At 42.1% G+C, this 24,811-nt stretch overlaps 1 protein-coding gene across 5 annotated transcripts in view; it reads right to left on the reverse strand.

Moving 5' to 3' along the window:
* ADAMTSL3 (ADAMTS like 3) overlaps nt 1-24,811 on the reverse strand; it is a 390,466-nt gene that overhangs the window by 339,172 nt on the left and 26,483 nt on the right. For all 5 annotated transcript variants that reach the window (XM_024349337.3, XM_024349336.3, XM_024349334.3 and 2 more), the window contains exon 3: nt 2,321-2,440. In XM_024349337.3, coding sequence (XP_024205105.2) covers nt 2,321-2,440 — 120 coding nt within the window. The remainder of the gene's footprint in view (nt 1-2,320; nt 2,441-24,811) is intronic.

The following is a 24,811-nucleotide window of genomic DNA, read 5'->3' on the forward strand; positions in this document are numbered from 1 at the left end:
TGGTGGTGCATGCCTAATGCCTATAATCCCAGCTACTTGGGGTAGGGGGCGGGGGCTGAGGCAGGAGGATCACATAAGTGGGTGGGGAGGTTGAGGCTGCAGTGAGCTGTGATCATGCCACTGCACTTCAGCCTGGGTGACAGAACAAGACCCAATCTCAAAAAAAAAAAAAGAAAAGAAAAAAGAGGAAAGAGAATCAGGATTTGGTTGGTGGGTTAACAGTCTCTAGTTGATTAAATTCCTGAGGTTCATTCAATAGATAGACCTAGTTTAGTCCAAGTGCCTATTTTCTGTGCCTTTAGTAGAGGAAAGTGGGTGCTATTATTGGCTTGTTATAGTCTCAAATTATTCCTTTCTCCTAAAAGAAATACACAGGGGGGGGCAACACAGAGTGTTTTCATATGCTAGTCACAGAGGCTTTCTGGAACACTATGTCCTAGGATGAAATTTCCACAGCATGCCACACACTTTTCAGATCTGCTTTAGACCTTTTGAAAAGACTGAAGGGGCTTGTTTTCCCCTTTTCCCAGCTTTTATATTGTTATTATGTTAAATATAAAGTATCTGTGGAACCTGGAGAAGGCATTAACCACTCTTTAATTATAAAATGCATAGCTTGGTATTTTCCAGACACCCGCTTTTATCCTTTACGGCCCTCTCAATTAGTTCCTCTGAAGTTCTCATATGAAAACCTGTTGGATTATTGATTTCTGGATTAAAAGGAGCTATAAATTATAGACCCTCTCAAAATCCATCAAGGGAAGGGGGAAGGCAGAAAGTGACTTAATGATGTTTTAGCCCCTATTAGCAACCAGGCCCAAATGTTTGGGCTCTACAGTGCAAATATACAATTATTCCCCAGCCCACCCCTGCTCCCCACAATGACTAGTAATGCACTCACTCACTTTTAAAGTAACTTGAAAATATGATTGAATGTTGACATTTTGAGTAAGAAATTGGTCTCATCCCACTCTTGCCCCAATGACCAGTGTGGCTCCCTGCCCACAGCGGTCTGGAGGGTCACAGCCCTGACCTTCACCCCAGTCCCAGCTCTGGAATGAAGCCCACCAAGGGTAGGTCACTGAGCAGCAGCCTCAAGGATGGAGAGTGTGCAGTGTCTTCCCCTGAGCTGGGAGATAGAGGACTGAGCAACAGACTCCTCTACCTGCCCTCTATGCTCTAATCTCCATCCTGCATCAGCCACTGATGCTCTGCAAGACTTTAATCCTTCTCCCAGCCCACCTCCAGCACTCTGCCTAGCTCCAGCCAGCCCCCAGAACTGGGTCCTACTCCCTGTGGTCACATCTTGGATCTGCCCATGTTGGCAGACTGAATTTCTCAGAGCTGTTCCTTTTGAGTACTGTCTTTTGCACTCTGACTAGGCTTTACCTAAATCAAACCAGGATGCACTGGCCTTTGGCTATACAGCTGAGGACAGCACAGCTGGCCTCAGTCACTGGGCCATCTCCCTCCACTCTATCATGTACCATGGGAAGGTGATCTTGCCCCAGCTCCTCACCTTCACTTGGGCCCTACAGGTGCTGAGGTCTGCCAGATCCACCCAGGCCCTACATCATCTTAAAGTCCACCCTGGTTTGCTCAACTGCCCCAGAAATTCAGGCTTTACCAGCTTTGCATTAGGCAAAGTTGAAACTCTCTGTTTCACCAAGTTGTGAGTGATTTCAAAGATGGATAATCTTAAATGCTATAATGGCATCAAGGTGAATTGAGGATGGAAGGGAATCACAACTTCCAGTGCTCAGCTTACACATGTCAGCCAAGCAAGGCCTTCTTCTCTAGTTAGCCTTCCTAAAATGATTTCAACACACACACACACACACACACACACTCACAGACATATGCACACACAGCTCCCCCTGTGTGCATTCACACTGTGTTCCTTTCTGAAAAGTAATCTTGGGGAAAAAAGCATGCAACATTGGTGCTGGTAAAAGAAATGAAGTAAAAGCTGAGGGCAAAGAAGTAACGCGTAAGCAGAAGACAGAATTTTGGATAATTTCAGAATTGAATCATCAATGTGGTGATAGCTAAGATGAACAAATCCATCATATATTTCTGAAGAAAATAAGAAAAAGTGACTTTTATGCAAATGCAGAGAAAGAACTGCACATTATATAGGAAATTACATGCAAACATGGGCAATCCACATGTTCTGGGATCCTTCAAGGGTGTCAAGGGTCTGCTGTACTTGTATTGCAAAGAGGAAAATATAATTACTTTGAAGGTCTTTTAGAGACACTGTTTCCTGACCACTGGCAAACAGCAAAGCCAAAGGTAGATCCTTGTCCAATGTTCTTACCTGGTCATCATAGCGATAAGTGAGGAACTGCTCCCCTGTTGTGTCTTCCAGAAAACTTCCCTGAGGAGAGAGTGCAAACTCAGGAAGGAAATAGGCTCCGGGAGATTTCTCAGCTGTGGTCTGAAAAACAAGATCATTTGGTCACAAATAAGGCTCCAGTAAGGACCCCCTGACAGGTAAAGTCCAAGAAGGCCATTCCAGGAGAATCCACCATTAATAGCTGTACCAAGAAACAAAAAGGGAAGTGACCTCTCTTGGCAAAGACCAGGGTGAGGCACACCAGGTGTGTCAGGGCACTGTTAGGCCAGGATATCACAGTGGCCCGAATCAAACTGGCAGCCATGGCATTTATTCTCTGACACCTGCCTCTCTCCCCCTCCCCGCTACCTCTGCTCCCCATCTTCCAGCAATTCAGTCACAGAGTAGTTAACTTTGTCTTGTTGTTGCAAATCTATTGTTTTTAGGATTTTCTTTTCTTCTTCCTTTTATCTGTTTTTTTTTTTTTTTTTTTTTTTTTTGGCAAAGGAGTGAGAAACAAAAATTTTCTCCCATACTACAACAAAAATGCACTTCATTGTAGAAATTTTAGAACATATAAATGAGCACAGAAGAAAATAAAATCACCCATAATCTTTTCAACCTGTAATAACCACTGTTAATTGTTTTGGTGTATTTCCTTTGAGACTTTTTCTTCATAATGCTTTGTTTAAAAATCCAAGCTTAAATAAACATGCATATTGTAGACTGTGTTTAGTTCATGGAAAGCTCATACCCCAGTCCATTTTCATGCTGCTGATAACTATATACCCGAGACTGGGAAGAAAAAGAGGTTTAATTGGACTTAGAGTTCCACATGGCTGGGGAGGCCTCAGTATCATGGCAGGAGGTGAAAGGCACTTCTGACATGACGGCCACAAGAGAAAGTGAGAGGGATGCAAAAGCGGAAACCCCTGATAAAACCATCAGATCTCGTGAGACTTATTCACTATCACGAGAACAGTATGGGGGAAACTGCCCCTATGATTCAAATTATCTCCCACCGGGGCCCTCCCACAACACATGGGAATTATAGGAGTACAATTCAAGATGAGATTTGAGTGGGGACACAGAGCCAAACCATATCACTCCACCCCTGCCCCCTCCAAATCTCATGTCCTCACATTCCAAAACCAATCATGCCTTCCCAACAGTCCCCCAAAGTCTTAACTAATTTCAGCATTAACCAAAAAGTCCACAGTCCAAAGTCTCATTTGAGACAAGGCAAGTCACTTCTGCCTATGAGCCTGTAAATTCAAAAGCAAGCTAGTTACTTCCTAGATACAATGAGGGTATAGGTATTGGATAAACACAGCCATTCCAAATGGGAGAAATTGGCCAAAACAAAGGAGTTACAGGGCACATGCAAGTCCAATTTCTAGTGGGGCGGTCAAATTTTAAAGCTCCAAAATGATCTCCTTTGACTCCAGGTCTCATGTCCAGGTCACGCTGAGGCAAGAGGTGGGTTCTCATGGTCGTGGGTAACTCCACCCTTGTGGCTTTTCAGGGTACAGCCTCTCTCCCAGCTGTTTTCACAGGCAGGCGTTGAATGTCTGTGGCTCTTCGAGGAACATGGTCCAAGCTGTCAGTGGATCTACCATTCTGGGGTCTGGAGGACAGTAGCCCTCTTCTCACAGCTCCACTAGGCAGTGCCCCAGTAGGAACTCTGTATGGGGGCTCCGACCCCACATTTCCCTTCCGTACTGCTATTGCACAGGTTCTTCATGAGGGCCCCGCCCCTGCAGCAAACTTTTGCCTGGGCATCCAGGTGTTTCCATACAACCTCTGAAATCTGGGCAGAGGTTCCCAAACCTCAATTCTTGACTTCTGTTGCAGGCTCAACATCACATGGAAGATGCCAAGACTTGGGGCTTCCACCCTCTGAAGCCACAGCCCGAGCTCTACATTGGCCCCTTTCAGCCATAGCTGGAGCAGCTGGGACACAGGGCACCAGGTCCCTAGGCTGCACACAGCCAAGGGACCCAGGGCCCAGCCCACAAAACCAATTTTTCCTCTTGGGCCTCCAGGCCTGTAATGGGAGGGGCTGCCATGAAGGTCTCTGACATGCCCTGGAGACATTTTCCCCATAGTTCTGGGAATTAGCATTAGGCTCCTTACTACTTATGGAAATATCTGCAGCCAGCTTGAATTTCTCCCCAGAAAATGGGTTTTTCTTTTCTATTGCATAGTCAGGCTGCAAATTTTCTGAACTTTTATGTTCTGTTTTCCTTTTTAAACTGAATGCCTTTAACAGTATCCAAGTCACTTCTTCAATGCTTTGCTGCTTAGAAATTTCTTGCACCGGGTACCCTAAATCTTCTCTCTCAAGTTCAAAGTTCCACAAATCTCTAGGGCAGGGGCAAAATGCCACCAGTCTCTTTGCCAAAACATAACAAGAGTCACCTTTGCTCCAGTTCCCAAGAAGTTCCTCATCTTTATCTGAGACCACCTCAGCCTGGACCTTTTCATTCATATCATTATCAGCATTTTGGTAAAGGCAATCAACAAGTCTCTAGGGAGTTCCAAACTTTCCCACATTTTCCTGTCTTCTTCTGAGCCCTCCAAACTGTTCCAACCTCTGCTTGTTACCCAGTTCCAAAGTTGCTTCTATATTTTCAGGTATCTTTTCAGCAGCACCCGATTCCACTGGTGCCAATTTACTGAATTAGTCCAATTTCATGCTGCTGGTAATGACATACCCGAGACTGGGAAGAAAAAGAGGTTTAATTGGACTTACAGTTCCACATGGCTGGGGAGGCCTCAGAATCATGGCAGGAGGCAAAAGGCACTTCTTACATGATGGCGGCAAGAGAAAATGAAGGGATGCAAAAGTGGAAACCATTGATAAAGCCATCAGATCTTGTGAGACTTATTCACTGCCATGAGAACAGTATGGTGGAAACCTCCCCCATGATTCAAATTATCTCCCACCGGGTCTCTCCCACAGCATGTGGGAATTATGGGAGCACAATTGAAGATGAGATTTGGGTGGGGACACAGAATCAAACCATATTACCTGGCATCTGAATCACTGGACATAAATCACAATGGTTGGAGTCTGAGGGGGTCAGAAAGGACACCCTCTTTGGGGGAATATGGCTGGGATATGATGACCCAATGGACTTGCTACCATCACACTATCACCCACCTCCTGGGAGAGCCTGTCCAAGGGAAGATTGAGGAGGTAGAGGGTTTACCAGGATCACTGCCTTGATTGCTTCAAGGAGGAAAGTAATAAAGGAGATAGAATCTGCAGTGCTTAGCCCCATCCAGTCAAAAATACATGGATCTGTGACTATACCCCTGACTGGATACCTCACTCCCGCTGCTTGGGAAGAAATGAGTCAGAAATAAAGTAAGAGGCCACAGGTGTTACTCTAAGAAAATTGCTCTCTGCAAACAGGAGAAGCAGGGAGTAAACATATTCCTCTGACACCTCTGCTGCTCCAATGGACTCATTCTCAAACTGCAGCAGGAACTATAGTTTATGCTAAAACGTCCCTCTGAATACTGTGTTTTAGAAAGGGAAATCAACACCATTCTGTCAAGGAATATAGAAGAGATAACTCCACTAGACTAGATGGCTTAGATAGCACTAGACTGTTAAAATAATTTGAAGACTTTCTCATTAAATTTCATTTATGTGAGAGATTTAGCACCACTATTGCTAATTGCTCTTACTGGCTTCAATCATCACTTTATTCTTTTGACTTTAATTTTTTTTAGACGGAGTCTTGCTCTGTCACCCAGGCTGGAAATGAGTGACGTGATTTCAGCTCACTGCACTCTCCGCCTCACAGGTTCAAGCAATTCTCCTGCCTCAGCCTTCCTAGTAGCTGGGATTACAGGTGCCCACCACCATGCCTGGATAATTTTTGTATTTTTAGTAGAGACGGGGTTTCACCATGTTGGCCAGGCTGGTCTCGAACACCTAACCTCAGGCGACCTGCCCGCCTTGGCCTCCCAAAGTGCTGGGATTACAGGCATGAGCCACCGTGCCCAGCCAGAATCATCATTTTAAATACCTAAAGAGACCTTAGAAGTCATCTAGGTCAAACTCCTTATTTTAAAAATGAGTAAACTATAGCTCTGAGAGTTAGGAGACTAACAAATCACCAAATCTGACAGTGACTATTCCTGGCACACAAAAAAAGAACAAGTGCAAAAGCCCTAAAATAGAAAGGAGGTCAGTGAGTTTGAGGAACAGACACAGGCTTACAGCCAGGGCTGGAACCTGTTAGCAGCCATGTGCCAATACCTGGACAGATCCATTTACCAGAGTGGAAGCAGTCAAAGATCGCCACCTTAAAACAGCTTCCCGCATATAGTGGACCTTCCAGTGTGATGCTTATATTTAGTTGACCATGCATTCAACACATATATTTATTGAGCACCTAGTATATGCCTGGCACAGTTCTCAGTGCGATAGATACAATGAGGAACAAAAAAGATCAGGTTCCTATTTTCATGGAGGTTACATCCTAGAGGTGGAGATACATAGTAAAATAAGTAAACAAATACATAAATAAGAAAACTAACATTCTAAGTTCTAAAGGAAATAAACAAGGTGATATGAGAATAATGTTGGGAGAGGACTGTTCAATTTTAGATAAGATGGTCAAAAAAGGCATCCATGGGAAGATAAGATTTCAGATGATACCTCAAACAGGAGGAGCCAGTTATGGAAAAAGTTAAGGATGAGTATTACCGGCAAAAGAAGAGCAAGTACAAAAGCTCCGAAGTGGAAAGGAAGTCAGTGAATTGGAAGAACTAGAATGTGGCTGGATTCAGTGTGGACAAGTAAGAGTGGCACGAAATGGATAAAGAAGGAAGGGAAAAGCCACCCAAGACATTTAAAGCCTTATGGTAAGGAGACGGAGAAAACAGAAGAGTATTTAAACAACACTGACTGCTTTGTGGAGACTGAGCTAGAAGAAGGCAAAGTGGAATCATAAAGACTAGTTGGAAGGCTGTTGGTACTAACCCAGGTGAGAAGGGATGGTTCCTTGGACTGGGATGATGGCAGTAGAGAAGGGGAGAGGTGCATGGATTAGAAGTAGAACCACCAAAGCTTTCTGATGAGGGAGGAAAAGGGAGGAATCAAGGGTGTCTTCTGGGTTTTTGGCTTGAGCAATGGCTGTAAAGGAATTGTAATGGATGGATAGCCCTGAGGCAGAAACTGATTTGTTGGTGAGGATAGAGTCAATAGTTCTGTTTGAGTCATGTTAAGTTGGAGGTGTCCATAAAACATCCATGTGAAGAGCTTCAGTTTGCCATTCAATATGCAAGTCCAGAACTCAGAAAGGAAATCTGACGCTGGAGATAGGGATTTAGAAGTCATCACTTAACATTTTCAAAATGTATGTATGTATGTATGTATGTATGTATGTATGTATGTATATTTACATATATTTACACCCATTATACCAGAAAAGCCACTCCCTAGAGAAAGAGTTTGGCAGGCAAGAGGGCTTTGCCTGACACCCTCAATTCTAATATTTGAAATTAAGTAGAACAGGAGGAGCAAGCAGAAGAGACTAAAAATGAACATGAATTAGAGTAGAATAAAAAGGAAAAAACCCTATATTAGGTCATGGGAAGATTTAGCGTCAAACAGCATAGTCAAGTGTCTTGAATGCTGCTAAGAAACTGAGGAAGATGAGGCCAGAGAAGTATCCCTTGGATCTAGCAACAGGGAAGTCAATGTTGACTTTGACAAGGGTAGTTATGGTGCAGTTTTTCTTAGAAAAATTGGGCCTTCCCTTAGGAGAAATGGCTGAGTTCACACACGGCTTCAGAAAGCAAGCATCATACCAAACATGCGTTGGACATTTCCAGCCAGATGGAAGTTGACTTCCTAAATGTCAGGAAGACTCAGTGGCATGTGGCCCCTCACAGGATGGGGTGACCAAAGAGGTCAGGGCCCTTAAGTAGCAAAAGTTGGAGGGAAAGCAGGAGGAAAAAGCCTGGATCAGGAAGTGTGCGATCTTCCCAGGGCACTGAGCCAGGCCTAGGAGAGAAGCTGCCAAAATGCATCATCTCCACCAGCCACTGTCCACAGCTGCTGAGTCACCAGGGACAAGGTCAGGAGGAATCCAGACAGCACCTCCAGGCACTATGAATATGAGACGTGGGGATACAGCTGTGTCTCCACATCCCCATCCAGCTGAAGGATTTGACTTGAGCAGGAGGAAGTGTATATGGGATGGCTAGTCAAGGACAAGAGTTGAGCATTCTAGACCTTGATCTACACATTGTAAAGGGTCAAGAATAACTATGAAAGCTGGGTGAAAGTTCTGCTTGATTGTGATATTATGATATAATAAAAATATATATATATGTGGCCTCTGACTAAGGTTCTTGACATAGAGCTCCTAAAATCCTTGTAATTTTGTGAGCAATAGTGGCCATAGGAGAATCTTTTGTTCTACTATTTGGTCTTTGACTGCAGTTCCTGACACAGAGCTCCTAAGGCTTTGTGATTTCCTGAGTGACAGGGGCATCTGACTCAGCCCCTAAATTCCTTGGAATTTCCTGGGTGCTAGAAGCATCTTTTGTTCTAATGAGGTTACTCTTGGTGGACCCCTGGATAGCCTCAGGATGGGGGCTGGTTGCCAGGGGAGCCAATCAAGTGATTAGAGGGTTGGAACTTTCAGTCCTCACCCCCAACCTCTGGTGAAGGGAGAGGTGCTGAAAGTTGAGCTGATACTAATGGCCAATGAGGTCATCAACCATGCCTGGGTAATGAAGCCTCCATGAAAACTCAGAAGGATTGGGTTCAGGGAGTTTCTGAGTTGGTGAACATATCTGTGTGCCTGGAGGTGGCACACCCCAACTCCTGCACTTGGGACCTCCTTCCAGACCTCACCCTACATATCTCTTCATCTGGGCATTCATCTTTATCCTTTATTCTATCCATTTATAAGCTAGAAGAGGTAAGTAAAGTGTTTCATTTAGCTCTCCAAGCTGCTCTGGCAAATTAGTCAAAGCCAAGGAGAGGCTCAATTTATAGCCTGTTTGTCAGAAGTATAAGTGATAACCTATACTCAACCTACTGCTTGAGATTGGCGTGTGAAGGGCAGTCTTGTGGGATGGAGCCCTTAACCTGTGGGGTCTGATACTATCTCTAGGTAGATAGTCTCAGAATTGAATTGAAATAGAGGATACCCAGTGGTGTCCAGTGAAGAATAGCTTGCTGTGTACAGAAATACCTCCACACAAGTGCTGTGTTGAGTGGAAAATAGACAGTATGAAAAAGCACTTTAGTTTTTTGTTTTTTCCTATTTCTCAGATTGATGTAATGGGAAGAGAGAGAAGCAGGGGAGAAGAGGGTATTCCTAGATTCAAGAGCAGAATCCAATGTGCCTCAAAAGTTAAGCAGTCACCAGTTAAAACAAACACAATGTGATTCCCATTGCAATTAAACAAGCCAGTCTGAACACTTCTCCTAACCTGGTGTGAGCTCTCACACCCATCTCTCTCCAGAGCACAAACACAGCCAAATATCACACCGCTAACGTCTACAGAACCTCGGTCAGTGAAGGGACCTAGCCTTTCTCCCACATGCCATTGCTAAGCCATGTCACTGCACTCTGGATTGAGAACCCAACTGCACGCTTTCCTGCCATTCACTTTCTCTTTAGATTTGGCATCTCAAGACTGTTTTAGATCTGGACTCCATTTATCAGGATATGCAGCACTCTCCCCCTGCTTCACGTCAGCCCAAATTTGTGGGGCATGCTCACAATCTGCATCCTTGTCACTGCTACAAACACTGAACAGGAATAGGGCTGAAGCCTGAGCCCTCTACCTATCCAGGCTGATGGCAAATTTACCCAGTTATAGTTCCTCATTTGACTTGTCGTCATCTTGGCCACTAAGGATTCAAGGAATACACTCTCAGACGCTTCAAATCTACACTGACAGACGACACAAGAAGGTAAGATGCTAGATGGAAGAACTGAGATTCCAACAGATTTTAACAGGTTGGGCAAAGGCTAAATGCCAAGAAGGCAAAGCCCTGAGCCATTATTGCTGGACTCTTCCCATGACACCAGCACTTAGCCAGACACCATGTAAGATCACTGTCAGGAATATTAATGCATAGGTAGGCCTATCTCTATTAACAGCAACCAAAGCAGGGCGTGGTGACTCATGCCTGTAATCCCAGCACTTAGGGAAGCCAAGGCAGGAGGATCACTTGAGTCCAGGAGGTCAAGGCCGCACTGCAGTGAGCCATGATCATGTCACCACACTCCAGCCTGGGTGACAAACCAAGATCAGCCAGGAAGACTTTAGTATTTGAATGGGAAGTTAGGATCACTCCTACAAGTGAAAGTCCCTTTAAATGTCAATATTCCATGAGTCAGGAAGTGTATCTTCCAGGCAAATCAGGCAGAATCCCCAGGCTCAACGCCAGCCACAGTCTGCAAGGGATACATTCTCTGTATTCCTCTGGGGCCTCAGGGGCTGTTCCCCCTGGCCTGGATGGCACATGGGACTTTACAGTTTGTAGCTTCCAAGGCCCATGAGGGAAAGTCAAGTTAACCAGCAGTACTTAAACTCAGTGCACCCAACACATTTTTCTTCAAAAAAAAAAAAACCATGATGTACATTTGGTTCCTTGAACCTGAAACAAAAGTTAAAAAATAAACCTTCCGGATCATTTTGGTTTTTCAAGTAGAATGCGGTCATTATGAGACTTTTCAGTCTTAAGTGTCCAAAACCTTCCTGATGAAATATAAAATACATTTACTTTGGCAGGATTGGAAGGGAGGGTTTAAAAGAAAAGGACTTTTCACATTTTTTTCCAAGATAAAAAAAATTATTTCTAGGGATTTAAGATTCTTTTTCTCTATTTACCATCAATTAACTATATGTTCTTCTAATATCGTTCATTTAAAAGACCTAACATTTGAATAAAGTCTGGATACACCTCAGCCAAAATACCATGTAGTTTTGAACTTCAGCTTCACTCTGGGTCACATTTTCGAAAGAAATATGAGCCCCGGGCCCTTCTCCTCCCCTCCTAGGTCAGTGAGGTGGGCAGGGCCTTGCGAGTGCCTCCCTTACTCAGAATGAGCTGTTTACATGGACAGGCTCCTTCCCCGAGTTTAAATCTATCACAGGAAGAATCTCTTTAGCAAACTGGAATTTTCATAGCACCACTCCTCCTTCTGCCACAAAACATGCATTTTCTCTGGAATTTTCTCTCTCCCTCTCTCTCCTTCCCTCCCCTTCTCAAAGACCCCACCACCACACACACACACACACACACACACACACACACTGCACGCATACCACACACACAGAAAAAATACATACCACATACACACACACACAAACACATAACCGCACATTACACATATACATACCACAAACATACCATACACAGACAACACACATACACAAACACATATAACACACTACACACATACACCACATACCACACACACATGCACAGTCACATACCACACATTACACATATACACACACCACAAACATACCCCCACACACACCACACACTATATACAGACACACACCACAAATATACCACACATACACCAAACACCGGCTGTACTCACACACCACACACTACACACCTAACACATACAATGCACACACACCACATACCACACACTACATACATACACACACACCAAACATACCCCCCACACACCATCCATACACACCACACACCACACATACACACACATATACCACACATTACACACATACACACACACCACAAACATATCATGCACATATCATGCACATCACATACTACATACATACACACACACATACCTACACCACAAATATACCCCCACACACACACCACACATGCACACATACCACACACACACCCCACACACTACATACATGCACACGCCACAAATACACCAAATACATATACACCACATAGCACACACACTGACTCTCACATCCCTAGTTAGCATTGGCAAGCAGGGCCCAGATTAATCAGTGAAAAGATCTTGCTAGAACACATTTCACCTTTCAGTTCCCCAAAAGGAGAAAACCTAAACATGGAGTTGTATGACTTCTCTACATATCTGAACGTTCCTTAGTGCTCAGCACTGGGCTTATACATGGAAGACCTTCAGTAACTAACATCTTTCGTAGGAAAGCCAGCCCAGGTTGGCCCTCTCCCCGCAGAGCCTGCATGCCTGCTGTCTGAATATTCTCTGCACCACAGAAGGCCCAAAGGCTCTGGCTGAGTAGCATGCTGGCATTTCACAAGGGGTTATTTAAAAACTCGACTATTCCTCCGAATGGGGAGCGGAAAGAAAGCCTTGCCCTGCCAATATACACAATGCAGATCCTCTTTCCCTAGAGCCCGCCCCCCAAAAATTTTACTTAAGAGTCCATTTTTCAAGACCTTGAAGTAAGCTGACCTATTGGAAACAGCCTCAATTAGCAAAATGTCACATGGAAATAAGTCTACTTTAAAGTTCCCCAGGAAAAAAACTGAAAATAGTATTCTATGAACAGGGCTCCATTGCTAGAGAAAAAAACGAGGTGTTTGTCTCAAATCTTGATAAATTGTAAACTCCCTACCTCACTCTCCGCCAGCCTCCCCCTCCTCCTGGTCTAGCCACTCGGTGAGGGGTGACACTGTTCTGTTCCCACCAAAGCACTCAGGAGAGAGAGAATGCTGGTTATTTGTTATCCGAGGGGCATGAGTCACTGTTGGTGAGAGGAAGTGCTGTTTGTGAGAGCTACCAGAAAAAGTGCGGTGCAGAAGGGAGGTGTTTTCTGGTGGATCTTGGTCTTTCCCAAAAATCGCTTCCACGCCCTGACAGGAATTCCGTGTTGAAGAAGAACACGCTCTCAGGGCCCCATCTAGGCAGTGGAATCTGCACTTTGATCCTCAAGTGAAGCATGTATTTTCCCACAGCCTCTTCACCACTAACACTCATCATTATCTCTCTGGCAGAGAAAAGGCATCTTTGTCTTTTAAATTAAGTACAAATAAATATTTTATTTTACCCAAATGGTTGCGGGGGGAGAATCTCAAAAGAATGGAGTGTTAGGTTAATTCTTGGGGTTCACAGGACCCATTCAATCACTCAGCATATGTTTATTAAGCACCTACTATGTGCCAAGTACTATTTTTGCTACTGAGAGTTCAACAGTCAACAAAACAGACAAGAATCACTTTTCCCAAGGAGCTCATATTCTAACTTGGGGAAGCAGAAATAAACATAATAGAGAAGTAAATTGTATACTATGTCATATGGGAAAAGGAAATCCAAAGTGCTGGGAGATGGGGTATAAATTGCAGCTTTAAATAGAGTGTTCAGGGCAGACCAGAGTAGGTCTAGGTCCTTAAAGAATCACTTTTTTTTTTCTGATTATCTAAACTGACAAGTTGGATCTTGCCATCTTCCTTGGAGATTTCAAAGGGTCTACACTCTCTAGGAACCTGGCTGGGACCTGCAGGACTCTGGAGTCCATCTGCCTCTACCCAAGGCAGTAGAGTGACCCTTTCCTCCTTGGTCCAAGTACTCTGCCTCCACAGCCCTCCAGCTCCAGCCTGGCCAGGCCCGAGCATGGCTGCTCCCCAAGCACCTCCTGCCTCCTGGACCAGTGGGGGCCTCTGCCATCCTGCTGTCCCTGGCTGTTCTCCTGGCTATGCTTCTGTCCAGTGAGACATAGCCCAACAATGCTCACACCTTATAACACCAGTGCAACCGACATATGCAGAAAACATCCACATGTCAACAACTGATTAATTATGCAGACATGACGTTCTTGTTGCCAACCTGAGAGACCATTACTGAGTATCAGACAAATCTGTGTATATTCTCACGCATGCATTTGTGTTAATTCAGTAGCAAAAAAAAATAAAAAAGAAGAAAGAAAGAAAAAAAAGCATTACCAGCTCTTCCCAATTTGGCAATGAGACACCACCCAACCTGACAAAGTCCAGAAACACGTCGGGGACACATTCATGTTTATTCAAGGTCTTTCTCACCCCTACAGCTTTATTTCTTTCAGGAAACAGCTCGTCTGTGTGGCTGAAATCATGCAGGTTTTCAAAATGCAGCCTTCCAAGAGAAGAAAAAGACAGAAATGTGCTGTTTGCACATACTCCGAAAAACGTTTATATTCATCATAAGCTGGTTTGTTTTTCTAAGCTTTTCAGGGCAGGAAGTGTTCAGTGCGAACACATCAGTGGAGCTGCCAGATTTGCTGTTTGGATGCTCATGGCTTTCAATATTCTTTTTTTTTTTTTTTTTTTTTTTTGAGATGGAGTCTCGCTCTGTCACCCAGGCTGGAGTGCAGTGGCGCGATCTCAGCTCACTGCAAACTCCGCCTCCCGGGTTCATGCCATTCTCCTGCCTCAGCCTCCCCAGTAGCTGGGGCTACAGGTGCCCACCGCCATACCCGGCTAATTTTTTGTATTTTTCAGTAGAGACAGAGTTTCACGGTGTTAGCCAGGATGGTCTCGATCTCCTGACCTCGTGATCCGCCCACCTTGGCCTCCCAAAGTGCTGGGATTACAGGTGTGAGCCACCGTGCCCAGCCTCAAAACTCTTAAACAAGCAAGACGATAGGAAGACAGAGATTTAGAGTCAGGGTGTCTTTGTTCGATGTATATAAAATGGCATCACTCTCATTTCTATAAACCACAAAAAAAAATCCTTGGGGGTTAGCAGAACATATTAAAGACTTCTTAAAAACAAAAGGTGATGTTTTTATAATATTAAGATGCTAACATCAACCCCTGCAATACAATGGTAACAAAGCCATATTGGAGTCATAAATCAGCAGGAAAAAAACAACTGTTACAAACATATTATCTTTTGTTAAAAGAAAAAAAAAAAAAGAATGCAAACTACAGTCTATGATCCAAGCAGTGTGTTGGGTGCGATACAGGTTTCTGACTTTAAGTTGGCATATTTTAAGGTATACTTTAAATTTCTTAATATATGGAATTATGAATACTTTTCTTTTGGTTGCTTAAAACATCATCATACCATTCTATATTTATTTGACATTAAAATGTCACTTGGAGGCTGGGCGCCATGGTTCACACCTGTAATCCCAGCACTTTGGGAGGCCAAAGCGGGCAGATCACTTGAGGTCAGGAGTTCGAGACCAGCACAACCAACATGGTGAAACCCGTCTTTACTAAAAATACAAAAATTAGCTGGGCATGGTGGCAGGCGCCTGTAATCCCAGCTACTCGGGAGGCTGAGGCAGGAGAATCACTTGAACCTGGGAGGTGGAGGTTGTAATGAGCCAAGATCGCACTATTGCACTCCAGCCTAGGCAATAATGAAACTCCATCTCAAAATAAATAAACGAAGAAAAGAAAATGTAACTTGGTTTTGGGTTTGAATAAACATTGGACTCATTAGTAGTAGATATTTGGAAAATCACACAAACTAGACAAACTTGGAGACACTGGACATCTGTTATAATATATTGGTGATGGCTGCTCAAATTTCGAAAGGGAGCCAGGCTTGCAGTTGGGAGCCCAAGCGCCCAACCCACCTCTGCAAGAAAGTGACCATATGGCTCCTGACACGACCTTTCAGGTCTCCAGGTCTTACCCTCCACACTGCTAAAGGCGGGCATCATGTATTAGATGAACTCCAAAATTCTCCACAGTGGAAGGAAAGCCAGGCAGGAGGATGAAGGTGCAGTAATTTTGTCTCTCTACTGTATATTTTTTAATTACCAAAGTAATACCATTGATGTGAATTTAGAAAAAAAGTTCCCTGAGGAGAAAAATACCCAGCAGTCAAAAAATAAAACTCTGGCATCCTTTGTCATGAGAATCATTGCATTTTCTTAAATCAAAAGGAGGTGCAGGAGAGAAAAACTGCACGGTGCCCCTTCACCGACTCAAAGAGCCCTCAGATAGAGCCACACTCAGCTCAGTGATAAAAGGAAAATGTAGAATAACCTCATGATAAAAGAATCAACATTGAACACTAGCTTATTTCTTCACCCCACTGCTACTGGTGAGAGGAGGCAGCTTGCATATTTTGACAAGGCATATTTGTGCTCCCAAGGCTTCAGTTTCCTAAAATACTGTATGTGATAGTATTCTTTAAACTGTAAGAAGCTGTACAAATGTATGATATTACGATTGTTGTAATCACAAAGTTCTAAAGGCAAGGTTTTAATGTAAGCCTTAGTACTACTGTACAAGCATGCGTCTTGTCTGGTGCTAGCCATGAGAGACGGAACAAGACACTCCATGCTCCCATGGAACTCACTGTCTGGGATTGGGTGTGGAATGAGAAACAGACAAGCAAATAGGCAATTCTGAAGCTATGTGACAAGGACTATCCAAGACAGGGAAGAACAGAGTGCTAGGGGGGCACAGGAGCATAAGTGTCACACATGGCATTACAGAGGCAATGACCACAAAGCTGAGATGTAAAGAACAAGTAGGAATTAGCCAGAAAAATGGAGAGGACAGAGGAACAGATCTTCTAGAACAACAGGGGCATAATGAACAACACAGGCAAGGACAGGAGACGGGGGGCAACAGTCCAAGTTGCATGAACGGTGTGTAGCTCTGCAGAGCTGGATTTCAGAATGTGGGAGAAGTTGGGAGAAGAGAAGTTGGAGAGGTAGGCATGGGCTGGATCCTGAAGGGGGTCTGGAAGGCAGACCATGAAGTCCGTGTTCATCCTGAGGAAGCACTGGAGAGATATTAAGTAGAGAAGTGAAATTATTATTATGAAGAATGGATGGGAGGGTAAGTGATACAGAAGGCAAGGAAACTAGTGAGGCCGCTGTAACATTCCAGGAGACAAATGATGGGGCAATGAGGATTGAGAGGAAAATGAACCAGAACAAAATAACATATCTCAGAACTCAAGAAAAAATTATCCTAATATATTTGAAATATTGGGACAAGTGGCAAAGTTTCAGACAAACTATGTAATTAACCAAAACTGACTCCAAATAGAAAAGGAAAATCTCAATAGTCCTTTAACCAATAAAGAAATGGAATCCATTTTTTACATTCTTTCCATAAAGAAAACAATACAACCACAAGGTTTTAGAGGTGTGTCCTACAAAACATGTGTGCTCTACACAACATTCAAAGTATAAATAATTCTCATCTTTAAAAAAAAGAAAACTCTTTCAAAGAATAGTAAAAGAAAGGAACACCCAATAATTCATCCTATGAGTTTATTATGATCTTGAAAACAAAACCAAATAAGAATAATAAAAGAAAAAAATCACATATCAGTCTTACTCTAAAATGAAGGCAAATTTCTAAATAAAAGATAGACAAAATAAATCTAACATTGTACAAAAATAAACCATCAACAGTAGAATGAATCAATAAATCGTGGTGTATTTATACACTGGAATACAATAAAGCAGTAAAAATGAGTGAGCTCAGCTTCACAGGTCAACAGAGATGAAATTTAAAACTACAATACTGAGCAGAATAGACAAGGTATGATTTCATTTGTATAAAATCCAAAACAGTGACAGCAAAAATGATATATTATTTAGGGATACATACTCAAATGGTAAACTATAAAGATAAGGAAGTATAAAAACTAAATTCACCTTTGCTGTGCATACATCTGAGCAGAGAGTAGGAGAGAGTAAGGAAAAGTCATACAAGAAGCTTCACAGGTATTGATACTGTTCCATTTCCTAAGCTCCACGGTAGGTACCTACATGTTCACTATGTCATTATTACTGAGCCATCTTAGGTATTATTGTGCAGTTGGGCACTACACAAATTTATATGGCCATCTTCCTTTAAATATCACGTTATATGAATTCTTTTGTATATACATTTTATAATAAAATAAGTTTTAGGCCAGGTGCGGTGGCTCACACCTGTAATCCCAACACCTTGGGAGGCCAAGACTGGTGGATCACTTGAGCCCAGGAGTTCGAGACCAGCCTGGGCAACATGGTGAAACTCCGTCTCTACAAAAAATGCAAAAACAAAAACAAAAAAATTAGCCTGCTGTGGTGGCACACACCTGTAGTCCCAGCTACCTGGGAGGCTGAGATGGGAGGATCGCCTGAGCCCAGGAGGTGGAAGCTGCAGTGAGCCAAGATCATGCCACTGCACTCTAGCCTGGCGACAGAGCAAGACCTTGTCTCAAAAAAAATTAATTTTGTTTTAAATCAGGCATGTGTGTGTGTGTATGTGTGTGTGTGTGTGTGTGTATATATATGCATGTGTATACTTAACACTACAGTTTTTTTTCTATCAATGAGAAAGTGGTGAATTATTTAATAAATTCTTCAGCTCAATAGATAAATAAGGAGGAAAATGAGTAAACACAGATCCTCCCTCAATGCACCTAAAACAATTCCATAGGAATAAAAGAACGTAAAGGTTAAAAATATATAAATAAATATAATTTCACTATTTTCTAGAATTAAGAATTGCAAAAAAAAAAAGAGTCTGTTATCAATCAGATTGTTTTCCCATTATGAGTTACTTTTCTTTCATCTGGAGTTTTTGAACATATTTGTAACAGCTGATCTAAAGTATCTGTCTAATACGTCCAACATCTGGCTTCCTAAAAGACAGTTTTTATTAATGGCTTTCTTTTCATGTTATGGGCCACATTTTGCTGTTTCATTGTGTGCCTCATAACGTTTGGTTGAAAACTGGAGAGTTTAAATAATATAATGTGGCAACTCCAGAAATCTTTTCATCTTCCTCCTTAGAAGTTAGAAATTTTACAGATTAAGTATATGTCTCAGTATGCGTCTTTTCTCATCAGTCCTGACTGTAAGCCAGAGAGTGCACTCTTTGAGATACAAGTCTTCTTCATTCAAGGAAACTTTCTAACAGTTGTTTCATTATTGCCTCTTCTCCATCCATTCCTTTCCTCCTGCTGCTTCTATTGTTTGAACGTTAAGGCTTCTAAAATTGTTCTCCAAGTCTCTTAGCTTTTCCCTCATGCTTTACACTTTGTGGTTTTCCACTGTGTTAGATGGTATTTCCTCCACTTGGCTTTCCTTCAACTCATCCACTGAATTTTTGCTTGGAAAATCTCATTTGATTTTTAGTTTAAGAAACTGGTGTTGGGCTGTAGCGGAATCTCCTTACATACTCTTAGTTGGTGGCTGTTCCAGTTTTCCTCCATCCCCGCCATCAGTACTGTTTCAATAAGAGCCATCTGTTCTGGATATATGGCCTGTTATTCCTCCTTCTGGCTGCTAGGTCCCCTAGGTGTGCTGCTTTCATATTCTTTCACATACACAATCTAAGAAGTAATATTGAAGGATATTTTGAAATCATATGTAGCTTATCAGTATGTTAACGGGGAGGGGGATAGCTGTAGGCTATGTAAAGATTAAACTCTACATTGGTTATCTCCTTGCAAGCAAAAGAGGACAGAGGACGTAACAGCTAGCTGTGGTCTGAGTGATGGAAGGAACAAGATAGGGCAAGATATACTGATCCCACCTTTTCCCAGGAAGTCCTAAGAGCTGCACTGTTCAGTAGAGTAGCCAGTAGACACACGTGGCTACCATACATTCTAAATGCTGCTAGTCTGAATTGAGATGGGCTGAAAATGTAAAATAAGTACTTGATTTCAAAAGACTTAGTAGGACAAAAAGTAATGTAAAATATCTCATTTAGAATTTTCATACTGATTACATGTTGAAATAATATTTGGATATATTAAGTTAAATGAAATATGTTACTAAAATTAATTTTCACTTGTTACTTTCAAGTTAATTTAATTTTATTTTATTTTAGAGATAGAGTTTCACTCTGTGGCCCAGGCTGAAGTGCAGTGGTACAATCATAGCTCACTGCAACTTCAAACTCCTGGGCTCAAGGGACTCCCCCCACTCAGCCTCCTAAGTAGCCAGGACAACAGGACCTCCACTATGCCAGCTAACTGTTTGTTTGTTTGTTTGTTTGTTTGTTTGTTTGTTTGTAGAGACAGGGTCCTGCTGTGTTGCCCAGGCTCATCTCGAACTCCTCAACTCAAGTAGTCCTCCTACCTCAGCCCCTCAAAGCACTGGAATTACAGGTGTGAGCCACTGAACCCACCCCTTTTAGCTTATTTTAATATAGCTACTAGAAAATGTACAGTTATATATGTGGCTTGCATTACATTTTTATGGAACAGTGCTGCTATATAGGATCCTGGAGTAGTTCTTACTTCCCTAAAAGTTCTGAGGAGAAGGAAAGGCACTGATTTAAGTCAGGCAAGTGTTTCCAATACATTTTACTCACCAAGATGCAGTCTTTGGTTCAAGACTAAGGAGATGATACCTAAAGCGGCTTCACAAAGGAATAATCAAGACCTCATGGCATTGCAGACTCCATACCTAAGAAGGGCTCCCACCCACACATCAATTATTAGCTCTGCCACCAACCTCAAACCACTGTGAAAAGACCTAACTGCAAGAACACAACATAGAAGAATCCCACAATGAAACTGAACAACTAAATCATTTGATTCCTGAGCAGGAAGCCATAAAACAGCACAAATGTTCTAACTGCAATGTTGTGCATAATCCAAGACATGAAGCTTCTTCCATTTCTTCCATTTTTAGCAGCTGCAACTCAAGCATAATTCAAAGTGTGACTATATCTATTTCTGACACTTGGATGATATCTCATCGTTACCACAAATCTGTTTGTCCCCTCCCATAGCAAGTAGCTGCCCACAGTAAAACACTGACCGATATGATTGGTTGTGTTCAGGAGTAAGTGAAATGCAAATGAATCACAAAGCTGCTTGTGAGAAAACCGGTCTATACCCTTCTTTAAAAACAGCTCAGTTTTGATGAAAAGCGTCTTTAAGTGTTCAGAAGGAAAAATGGTGTAGCTGCTTGCCTGCATCTACTCAGAGGTCTGTGACAGGTTGTAAAAGAGAGGCGTCTGCTACTTGGCTTAGGGCAGAAACCCAGGCTGTGGAGAAGAGGCCAGACCAGGAGGAAGGAGGAGGGAGGACGAGCTAGCTGCCAGCAAGAGGCTGGAAAGAGCCCATCGCAGGGTTTCTCTATGTACCGGGGGAAGTCACAGGGAAAGGCAGTTTCATATTCCTGGGGCCTCACTTTCATTTTGCTGTCCCCAGGGAAGATAAAAGAGAAAGAAGAAACAGCTACCTTATTAAATGACTATGACATGCCAGGCATCTACTAGATGCTTGGCATAGTTTATCTAAATTAATCTCACATCAACCCTGCACAAGGAAGTTAGTATCATCTCCATTTGAGAAAGAGGGAAAGAAATGAGGTTCTGGAGGTAAAGAGAGCTGTCTAATATAACAGTTAGAATGTGGCAGAGCCCATTGGAAAACTCATTCATTTCCTCTTCCCAGAGCCATACAGGATATAAAATAATTTTCCTTTGGGCAAAAAATAAATGAAGTTAAACATTTAGAAGAAATATAAGAGGAAATCTTTGTGGCATCAAAGTAAGAAGGGATTTCTTTAAAAAGACACACAAAAAGGCAAACTATAAGAGACAATATCAGTAATCATCCTTCCATTCACTGATTCAACAAATATTTCTGAACATCTGACAGTTGTCACACACTGCCCCAGGCACCTAGGATACATCACTGAACAAAAGAGACCAAAAGCCCTGCTGTCCAAGAGTTTATATTTCTAGAGAGAAACTACAATAAATACAAATAAACATTTTTGTTCACCATTAAAGATTAAAAAAACAGGCCAAAGACTGAGAAAAGGTATATAACCAACAAAGAATTTGTATCCAGAATACATAAATGATGTGTACAAATAAACTAAAAGAAGGAAAAAACAAAAACAAAAAAACCCTTAAGGGCAAAAGAATAAGCAATTCGCGTAAGTAGAAAGGCAAACGCCAGTAAACATGAAAAGATGGGTATTTCACTAGTAATCAGGGCAATATAAATTATAATACTGAAGAGATACCATTTTATAACCATGAACTGGCAAAAAAGAAAAAGCCTGACAATATCAAGTACTGAAGATAATATGGTACAACAAGGATTCTTAATTGTTCAGTTAAACTATATATTGTTGCCATATTTTACATAATAATTTTTCCAAAAGCTAGTAAACCTCAAGATGGGTGTATCATTTCCCCCAGCAATTCCACTCCTAGGTATAGACCTTAGAAAAATGAACATATATAAAGAAGATATATAGAATTGTTTGTAAAAAACAAAATGGAAAACAACTAAATGTACAACAGGAGAATAAATAAAGAATTCTGATGTCTTCATACAGTGAGATACTACACAACAGTGAAAATAAATGAATTAAAACTATATTTAACAACATGAATAATCTCACTAACATAATGCCCAGTAATCGAAGTACGTTACAGAATACTCACAGTATAATTGTACTTATATAAAGTGGGTTTTTTGGTTGTTTTTTTTCCCTAGAGATGGGGTCTTGCTATGTTACCCAGGCTGGAGTGCAGTGGCTATTCACAGGCACAACTATAGCACACTACAGCCTCAAACTCCTGGCCTCAAGTGATCCTCCTCCCTCAGCCTCCCAAGTGGCTGGAACTTCAAGTCCTAGCCATTTACATAAAGCTTTAAAAGTACAAAACAACAATGCATATTTTGTTTAGAAATATGTAGCAAAAGTATAAAGAAAAGGAAAGAAATTATAAACTTAAAATTCAGAATGGTTGTTTCCTCTGAAGACAAAAGGGAGAGGAAAAGGAAAATGTGGCTAGGGTTTTGTGTTGACAAAGTTTTATTTTGTAAACTGGGAGGTGGTAAATGTGTGTGTCTGTATTATTTATTTAATCCATTTAATTATTAACAAACTAAGCAGAAATCTCCAAAAACTTATAATATCTATGAGACATAAGCAAGGATGCTGAAAAGATAAATTAATGTTATCCTTGATAGGTTGTAAACAAGTAATCTTTGCTTCAGGTTTCAAATCTACTATGAAGCTCTAAGGTTGGAATACCAACGTGAAGTTTTTAGCGGGGACATATGTATGGCCTAAAATACTATTATGCAAGGGAGAAAACATAAATGTTTTTACTAAAAGCAGAATGAGAAAACAAAAACAAAATGATTAAGTGTCAGGCTGTCAAAGGCTAAGCCAGATCTTTAAGATGTCTTAGGGAAAAACACAGCTGTATGAGAAAACAATAGCAGCTCCTATATGAGAAGCTCAGGTTTTGAAAGTATGAGACAAGTGTGGAAAGGGTCATGGAATGGAGCGCTACTGACCTTAGAGAATGAGGGTGTGAAGGAGGCGCTGGGTACAGTACTGGATGGACAGGGATTCCAGATGCAACAAGGCTGCCAGGAACTGTTCTCTGCTACTTAGGTCCTGTTGCCTACTTACCTCCACAATTTGACGTGGACTTCTTCCAGACAGATACCATATGCTCAAATGAGTCTTCATTATGTCCCAGGATCTGCTCTAGATTGTGTGAGGGGCCCAAAGGTAAAATAGACATAGACCTCAAGGAATGGGGAAGAAAAGTCAAATGGGAAGTCCAACGAAGGAGAAAAGACATGTGTAGAAATAATTACATGATGGGATACAAAAACGGGGAGATGTATGCCAGTGGGAGGATTGGGAAAGACTTTGTGGATGTCTTGAGTGTTGAAGGATAGCTAGGATTAACAACAGAGGGGCAGGGAGGAAGGACTGAGAGGAGGGGAAAATAAGAAGAGGAAAGCGTGGAGCAGTGCAAGTTCAGTTTGACTACAGCCTGAATACACAATTGGCCACACTATTTGGAGGAAACAACAAGCCACATGCAAGAGCAAAGTAAAAACTCAGCAATACCTATCTTCATGGCTGTACACAGAAGGTCTGAGCAAGTATCAACCATCTTTCATTCTCCCCACTAATGCTTGTTTCATCTTGGCTCAAAGGAATGACCAGTTTTGTTGAGCCAATGCCTTAAATTGAATTTGTGGCCAAAGTCCAAATATTTCCAAGTGAATTTCCTTGTACTCTTAAACCTCTGAAAAACATCAGGCAAGCTTTGATGGCCTGCCTGGGATGTCTTTCTCACCACTAGGCAGTTTAGTCCACCAGACAATAGGCTGGGTAATCACCCAGGGAGAAAAGGTGATGGGAGGCAAATCAGAATAGAGTCACATTTCTTTACGAGTTATAAACAACACATTTTTGTAACTGAAGAAATAAACATAGCTCACTTCTAAGAAAGCAAACATTTGTAGGAAAGTCATTAGATGACATCTGCTCTCTAATGGAAAATTTAAGGAAAACAGTGTGATTCAGGCCAAGCCAAGGGAAACACCAATTAGTATTATTTAGACTACGGCAGTATCATGCTTCCTTGTACAATAAACAAACACTGAATCTCCTTACCCTTTAACACCAATGTTCTCCCATGAGACACCAACTTAGTTCCTCTTCCAATATACTAGTCATCAATCTACTCAGCCATTTGTGCCAACAGCAAGGACGAGTGACATTGGTAGGCTCTTCTGGCAGACCTAACATATCTCA

Source organism: Pan troglodytes, chromosome 16 (assembly GCF_028858775.2).
Source record: "Pan troglodytes isolate AG18354 chromosome 16, NHGRI_mPanTro3-v2.0_pri, whole genome shotgun sequence".
NCBI lineage: Eukaryota > Metazoa > Chordata > Mammalia > Primates > Hominidae > Pan > Pan troglodytes.